This window comes from Morone saxatilis, unplaced genomic scaffold (assembly GCF_004916995.1).
Source record: "Morone saxatilis isolate NCDOM2014 unplaced genomic scaffold, NCSU_SB_2.0 Contig15, whole genome shotgun sequence".
NCBI classification, from domain to species: Eukaryota; Metazoa; Chordata; class Actinopteri; family Moronidae; genus Morone; species Morone saxatilis.
The window spans coordinates 3,844,452-3,853,099 of NW_023339707.1; the positions used below are offsets into that span (position 1 = coordinate 3,844,452).

The 8,648-nt window shown below is 41.7% G+C and overlaps 1 protein-coding gene across 1 annotated transcript in view; it reads left to right on the forward strand.

The window, feature by feature from the left end:
- The first annotated feature begins 4,754 nt into the window (after window positions 1-4,754).
- plxnb1a (plexin b1a) overlaps window positions 4,755-8,648 on the forward strand; it is a 36,602-nt gene continuing 32,708 nt past the window's right edge. Inside the window, exons 1-3 of the mRNA XM_035657275.1 lie at window positions 4,755-4,862; window positions 5,939-6,809; window positions 6,997-7,239. Coding sequence (XP_035513168.1) covers window positions 5,949-6,809; window positions 6,997-7,239 — 1,104 coding nt within the window. The 5' untranslated portion in view covers window positions 4,755-4,862; window positions 5,939-5,948. The remainder of the gene's footprint in view (window positions 4,863-5,938; window positions 6,810-6,996; window positions 7,240-8,648) is intronic.

Genomic DNA, 8,648 nt, shown 5'->3' on the forward strand with positions numbered 1-8,648 from the left:
CAATAGGGAGAATACTGCTGTGCAATTGCCCTGTTTGCATTCTTTCATTCATTGTAACAGAGAGTGGGGATTGTGTCGATCCACATTTGCAGTGGAGACATCTTTGCTAGTGTGTTACTGGAAAAACAGCCAAGTGTGAACCTGTCGTGATGTTACCCATTGGTTTGTGGAGTACCTATGGTCGTTGCCATGACAGTTTGTCAGAGCTAGCGGAGGTGATGTAGTGCGAGTTGAGCTGCTCTCATTAGCTGTGTAGTTTTAACTCGCCTGGTCACATTCAATCTCATATTACAGCTAAACAGTACACTAAAATACTTCTATGATATACTGTGTATATATATTTGTTTCTGAAAGGATTTTAGGTGAGAAATAGTCAACGCAGTAACAGAATATTGATTCATATTTAATTAGCACTGCCTAGTTTGACAGTTTGTGTTAAACTGGACTAACTCAGAGTGATCTGTCAATTACAAGGTAGCCACGCCCAAAAGCATACTCTGTTGTATCGTCTATACATAGGACCATAATTTACTAAATGAACATCATACTGTTTGGAAAAAGACTTGAAACTAGAGATTGAGATCATAAACTCATTAGGAAACTGTTTTCAGAACTAATCAAGTGAGAAGTCGGGTCATTTCTCCATTAAACTGCATGGTATCATTTTTTATTGCAGCCAATGGAGCTGCCCCCTGCTGGCCTTTACATAGAATTCAAGTTAGACATTTCTGCATTGGCTTCACTTTTCAGACCCGGAAGCTCTGTCCATTATATATTCTGTCAATGAAAACCGAAGATTTAAAAGTCTTTCTTCAGCTTCCCTCCTGTGTTGTCTACACTATCAGTTGCACCTTAGAAGTAGGAGAAAACACTTGTAAAGGCACCAAGAGTTGCATTTTCAGGCTTTTGTTTCAGCTTAACTCTGTCCACTCCCTACTTCTAAATCAATTCCAAGTGTTTACTGTCAAACGTTGTCCGTGTCTGTTCTGTATCTTCTCACTGGTAGCCTGCGTGTGGTCAGTGAAAGTCGTGTGGAACTCAGGCAGACACTCTGCTAGTCTCTCTACTGTACTCACTGGATGGGATCCACAGATGATAGTGTTGCACAGTCTGGGGCCCCGGGGCGAGACGCCAGCCAGCCCACCAGAACATAACAATGCTAGGCAGTGCTCCATGGCTCCGGGCCCAATGTCCCCCACTGTCCCTGTGCTGCTGACCCCACATATTTTATGGGGTCTTAGGCGTTCAGTGGGCTGTCACGGCTCATTAGGAGCTTTAAAAATGAACTTGCACAGCAGACTCTCTCAGTGATTAATAAACATGGACAGAGAGAGAAAGGCAGTCAGATAGGAATGGTTAGGGCAAAAGTTCACTGATGACACCACATTCGGAGAGGTTTATGGAGGTCTTTAAATACACTTGTGGGCGCACACAACACACACAAACTGCTTTACTAGTGTTGTTGATTGGGATGGGTAGGTCTCCCTGCCATCAGCAGTGAAAACAAACCATCATCCTGGATTTAAGATGAGAGTTTTAGTCAGACTCCTGTTTCAGAGGCTTTTTCCAACCCAACAGCCCGAAAATTCCAAGGAAGTCAATTTATATCTTTGCTTTTATGTGAATATTTGCTCCATAGTTTCTTTGGGAGCCCCCTTTCCCCTCCCCAATTTCAGCTGACAGTCTAATGGTCTACCAGAGGTTATTTATAGGTTTTTGGACTGTGCCCCATGGCCGAACATGCTGCATACCAGACACAACTGATGAACTCTGGAGATTGTTGCATGAGAGAATCCACCCCTCTGCTCCTCTAAAGGGTGGTGGTGGGATTTGCTTTACTAGCAAACATTTCCACAGTAGGACTGAAAGGAGATGTTTCACTCTGAATATTAGTGGACGATTGCAAAGACCAGATGTAGTGAAAAAAGTTGAACCTCTCTAGGATCTGAACTTGCTTGTTATTAGCTTAAAAAGCATAATGACTACTGACTATTTAGTATGTTACAAAAAAATCCCCATAGAGTTGTTTCGGTTGGAGGTGGAAAACACCAACTTTTATGTGGAAACTGTCAAGACACGGCTACCCATGACAAACAAAGAGGACATATTGTTAAAACTGAAGTTTCCATGAATCCCAACTTTTTTTGACACATAGAATGATGTGTTAGATTGGTCATTTAGTTGATAAATTAAGTGAAATTGTTCAATAGCACCAAAAGGTTTCCGATGTTGAAAGACATATCTAAATTTGGACTTCCCCTCTTTAACCACAAATGGATTTCTCATCCCTCTGTTCTTCCCCTCCATATCCACTCTGTCCCACACCACACTCTGAGCTCATGGTAGCTCGTAGGAAGCCATCATTGCTGGTTGGTAAGAGGAAGTTCCCATGGCGATGGGGTCGTCATAGGCTATAAATATGTTGACTGCTTCATGTTGGCCGGTCAAAGAGCAGGTGAGGACGCCTGCTCAGAGCAGCAGTGAGAATTTGTCTGGAGTTGTTCCCAGGCTCTCTCTTACAGAGGCACCAAAACATCCTTTTTAGCCTAAGTACTTGTTTTTAGTTGTTATTCAAGAAAATGAATCCTGAATAAAGGGAGATGTGCTTTAGATGTGGTAAAATTATCTAACTCCACCCGACTGGAAAACAAAAATACATAGTTTCATCGTTGCTGTAGTCAGTGGCTTCATGGTCCTATTTTATGTCTGAAATTTTTATTCTAGCACACCAGCTTCAGCCATCGTAAAGTGAGGCTTTTGATAAATAACACAAGCTTCTTCTTAAAAATTAAACATTAAATTCATAAGAAATAAAACACATCCTTCCTCATTGAACAATCTTTCCTGCTACAGCCTTACTTGTTCTGGCAGGACCAGTAGCTTATGGTGGCTAATGTCTGCAAACTGAAGATGCTTATTATTGTTGTAAAGCTGCTTGCTGACTTTGTGACTCATCTCAACTTGTGCTTTATGTTGTATTTTAACATTTACTATTATCCTGTAATTGTACCTTATGGCCTCAGTGGCTGCTAAATAGTTACATGGTCTTGCTTTAACATCTATGACAGATAAGACTAAAGCCATGCTAACTGCTCTGTGGCCGTACAGAAATCCAAAGATATTCAGCTAAAGCTTCATGAGGTGTCGCGAGGCCTTCTTGATTTTGCTAGAAAACTAACAGTAGGCCTGTATCTCTGCATTTGGTTAACTTCTGTGAAGAAATTTACATTGTCTTATAAGAAAAACAATAGTCTAGCATCAGGGACAAGAGAACACTTTTTGTCAAAAAAGAAACCTATTAAATATGTGTAGTAAGTATGTGTAATTGTTAAAAATGATAAAAAAAAAACATAATACAGACAGAGAATTGTATAAAAAGTTCCCTAAACAGGAAATCATCTGCTTAAAATTCATCCATTGACACAAATGTCTTGCACTTACTGAATTCACTATTTGGGTTACTTTGGGTTAATTTTAAGTTGATGATGGTGCTAAATGAAACTTTAAGGGATTACTAAAGTTATCAGTTATCCTGAGGTGAGCATGAATGCCTGTACAGAATTTCATTGAAATCCAGGGAATAGTTGTTGGGTTACTTTATCACAGACCGGAGTGGTGGACCGACCCAAGCATCCAATCTGACCACATTACCACCCGTAAAGATTCACACCACCAACGTGGCACAAGAGAACTTGTATCTAAGCGCTTTAGAAGATTTGGATCAATAAAACATGAGGCACACAGAATGAGTTTGTTTTATATATATATTTCATAAAGACAGTTCCTGTCTCAAAGGACTGTGTGGATTTTCAGTCCTGTTTAACAGACTGTAATGGCCACTCTTCATTCACACACATACATACTGAAACCTTTGACAGTGGGCGTGTACGTTATTACTTATTATACTTCTTATTCTGCTCATGAATAAGTGAAGAGGGCGCCTGAGACTCCCCCACTTACCAGACACATACTAAGACACATGCACCTGCTCCTGTATGGCCCTTGGTTATGTGCACACGCACAAACATGCACACAAATCCACACCCACACTCACAGCTTCCTGGTCTACTCCCTTTCAACCCCCCTCGTCTTTGTCCTGATTGCAGCCCCAGGGGGTGGACAGTTAGGTGAGATGGCACTGCATGTCTAATGTCTTAGTAATCTATTCACATTGCAAGGTAATGGCGCACAATATTGCATTTTTAGCTCAATCTCACACTATTTACATTTCCTTTCTCTGCCTTTATGCAGAGTGTTGAGGCATAAATAATACTTCCCAGTTGTAGTATGTAAATTATATTCTGTGGATCTAATTGTTACATATTTCCAGTTTAAAGCTTGCTCGATACACTATGGTGTAAAGGAGTTATTTATTTATTTCTGTGTGACCTTTCTCAGTGAGGTCAGTGAAAGGTCTGAGAAACCTGTTCAATAATTAAAGTGGGTTTTTATCTCTAATGCAAAGGCTCTCACTGTCCACAAACCACTCTCCTCAGAGGTGTTGAGTGATGGTTGTGGAAATGGGAAATGAGAGTTGTTGTTCCAGCTGAAAGGGGATGCTACTGCTGCTGCTGCTGCTGGTGGTGGTTTCTCAATGAATACGCTCTACATAAGTGGTATAAACACTGTGTGAGAAATCATATGCCAGATGTTGTGACATTTTGATGACCCTAAGACAAGATGAGACAAGACAAGAACCTTGAATGTTGCTTCTGTCTGTCTCTTAGTCATGCCATGTTCTTTGTCTCCTCTCTCTCCAGATGAATAATCCCCTAACAGTTGCAGACAGAGAGGGAAGGAATGGGATATGACTCCAGGTGATAAGGAGAAGGAAGTCTTCAGTTTAACAAAGAACATAGATGGTGAGATGTTTTTCCTTGAAAGCTGCATTTAAAGGATAGGCCTCTCAGTTTATATTGTCATATTTTTGTTTTTTATCAATAAAACCCATGGAAAGACCAAAACCAACAGTGCTTTAGTCTGTCTGTGAATGCTTTTAAACTTGTCTGTGACACTCAGGCCCAAATGAATAATACCGGCCGACCGATATTATCGAACAATTTTGGCCTATAGCACACATATTGGTATCGTATTGTTGGTGAATATGTTATCTGATATTCACTGATATGAAAAATATTTTTTCCGGTAAATAATGCAGATCAATTGTTGTAATATATTAGTGCCACTGAAAATTATATCCAGCAGAGTGCGCTGTGATTTACAATAACAATGTTTTGCAGCGTATATGTTAAATTACTTAACATGTAGAATATTTAACTTAACTTATAACCAAAATAATATTTATTTGTTCAAGAAAGCAGCACCTTTGTCAAGAAAGAGTACCTTTGTGTATCGAAAAATGACATAAATCTCAAATGTACACTTCCATCCAAAAAAAGACTCGATAACTCAAATAGTAAATAAAGTAGAGTAAATAGTGCCTTTGCTGGGGATGGATTTGGTGGATGCGCTAGCAAGTATTTACGCTTACCAGGACAGTGTATGTGGGACTGACTCAATAATCTACAGTGTGAGTTCATGGTAATGAAGGAATGTATCAACCAGTATCAACAGTAGAGGTCTATGTCACAGTGAAATAAGATACATCAGGCTTTGGCTATACAGTTAAAACTTCTTAGTAGGTTTGTTGATGACAAGTAAAATATAGAACATGACATTATCCTTAAATATATTTCTGTCATGATTAAAGTGATTATCAATAATGTGTATGTGCTTTGAATAGTAAGAGCTAGCAAGAAAGCTAGCTTAGCTTTTTAAGAGGTTCTCAATGCATTTATCTCAACCTAAACCTAATCTCTCTTAAAACTCTTAAACTATACTCAACCATATAGAAGCGGCTTTAAGTCTTATTACATGTTGATTTTAACCTCAAACATCTGCTTGTGAGGGACTCTAACCCTGCTGTTTTTTTCCACAGAATATTTGCCATGCTACATGGGAAGGCTCTAAACTCCACCCTGCTCTTGCTCCTCATCCTCATCATCTTTACTGCCCATGGTCACTCCTACCCTTGTTTTTCCCGTAATGACACTGAATTCCAGCACCTGGTGCTCCACCCAGACCCCTCCGTGGGGACGGTGTACGTGGGGGCCAGGGACCACCTCTTCCAGCTGGACGGATCAGACGGACTACGGTTGGACCAAGAGGAAACGACCGGTCCTGTGAGCGACAGCAAAGACTGCCTTCCCCCAGTCACTGAGTTCAACTGTCCCCAGGCCAGGAGAACCAGTAATCACAACAAATTACTGCTGGTGGATCCAAAGGTGTTGGAGTTGATCACCTGCGGCAGTATCCACCAGGGCACCTGCCAGAAACGGAGCCTGGCATCCATCAAGAAGGTCCTCTTCTCCACCGAGAGGCCAGTGGATACGCAGTATGTTGCTGCCAATGATCCGTCTGTGTCCACTGTGGGGCTGGTGGTGGGCCTTCGTGGCGGGGAAAGGACAGTGATGTTTGTGGGTAGGGGCTATACAGCCAGCCACCCACCCATCTCCACCCGCCACCTTTCATCGGAACCCATCTTTTCCTACGAGGAGACGGCTAAGCTGGCCGTGGCCGGGCGTCTGTCAGAATACGACCACCATTTTGTGATGGCGTTCACACGGCGTACTTATGTGTACTTCTTGTTTTACCGCCGTGACATCAAGTCAGCATCGAGGGAGTACCGGACCTATGCCGCAAGAGTATGCCTGGATGACACCTCCTACTATTCCTATGTGGAAGTTCCCCTTGTTTGCCGATCGCCTTCCTCTCCCTCCAGGACTTACAGCCTGCTGCAGGCTGCCCAGGTACTTTCAATGTGTCTATGCTTCTGTCTCCAAAATACTTGCCCTACAGAGAGCAACAAATCAAAATATAGCTTCTTTAAGTGTGAATTTCAAATCTGGCTTTAAGGAATTGGTTCACATCAAGGTTAAACTGATGCTGGCCGTGTTTTAACTTTGCTGAGTTTTTCCCACGCATTTGTTGCAACAGGTGGGCCAAGGTGTGGGCAGGGAAGGCGAGGATCTGCTGGGAGTGTTTTCCACCCGCGTCGGCTCCACAAACAACAGCCCCTTGGATGCCTCGGCTCTGTGCGTTTACCCACTGGATGACCTTGACAGACACATCAACTCCACCCGAGACCTCTGCTACACCCAAGACGGCCGGGTGGAGGGAAGAGGAGAGGTGGCCTACATAGAGTACGAGGTCAAGTCCAGCTGTGCCAACCTGCCCATGGTAAAGATACGGTAGATGGAGGAATACAATTAAATGTTTTCCTGTTTCGTTCTCTAGTGAAAAAAAAAAGGAAAACATTTTGGAGCTTTGGTCTTTTAAACCAATGATTTTGTCAATAACTCATATGAGACTGTCGAATTAGTGTTTGTCTTTGGTCCACAGAATTGCATTGTATCGTTTTTTCCTGCTTTGTTTGCTTGTTACAGCATGGATACTGGCCATATAGAATACATTAGGGCTATACATCATGGTAAATTATCGTACTGACGCTGTGTACCTTAAGTATATTGACTCAATTGGTTTCAGTGGTCACAGAAAGACAAAACTAGAGCACAGTAACAAAGGACGACTGGATTGCCGAGATTAAGCGGAGAAACAGGAAGAAATGAAGGCAGGCAAGCCTTGTAATGAGGCCCTTGTTGAAAAGACCAAAGCTCCCAGATGCCCCTGGAGTAGCTTTGCCCAGCTGCAGTCCTCCAATGACCCCCTCTGCTGCCCTACAGCCGCTCAGGTCCCGGCAGCTCTCAGAACCATTTAATGGGATCGTTAGGGATCAATAAACCAAACTAACCCTGAATCAGCTGTGCTGCTGCTTAATGAGCTCTGACAAGGAAGGATAGGAGTTCTTTTGAAACCTACTGACATAAGTGCACAGAGAGTGAGAGAGAGAGAATGGAGGGGGGGTATATATATGGGAATGGAAAGACTAGCATACAGAGCGACGGGGACAAAGAAAAGAATCTAGAGGAAGAAAAGGGGATGCTGAAAGAAAAATAGATGATTGAAAGATGAGAAGGAGGATGAGAGAGATGCATTAGATCACAGTTTCCCTTGCAAGAACGATAATCCAGTTTTTATTTTATAAACTCCAAGTAGACTAAAAAAAGACGTCTCATTCTACTTCCTCCTTCAGGGCCAATTATCTGGAGCCAGAGCTCAGAGACTTACTGGAAAGCAGGATTTGGAAGGGTTGTTTTGCCGAACCAAAAGAGCGAGTTGGCTGTTCCTGTATGAGTCTACTTTAATCTATGGTGAAATCCTCTTACGATGAATTAAGAGGATTCAAAGGCTCTGAGGCAGTCGTAGGAAAGAATGGGTGACAGATTGAAAGGACCTGAATATGAATTTGTTAGTCTGAAGCTTAGGTGTTTCAGACACTAAGATCAATAAAACAAAAATAATCTGTAACAATGGAAAGTTTTTGTTTCAAGCAATAAATAACTCAAATTGGCATCAATAAAACTCAGTTTCCCTGTTAATTTAAAGATCCCCTCAGACAAGCATTGAGACATATACAATTGTCTTATATTTTCCACAAAAAACTGTATAATATCCACATAAAAATCCTTAAAAGACATCTACTCCTTCTACCTCATTAAATATTACAGGATCTCTGAATATGCAAATGT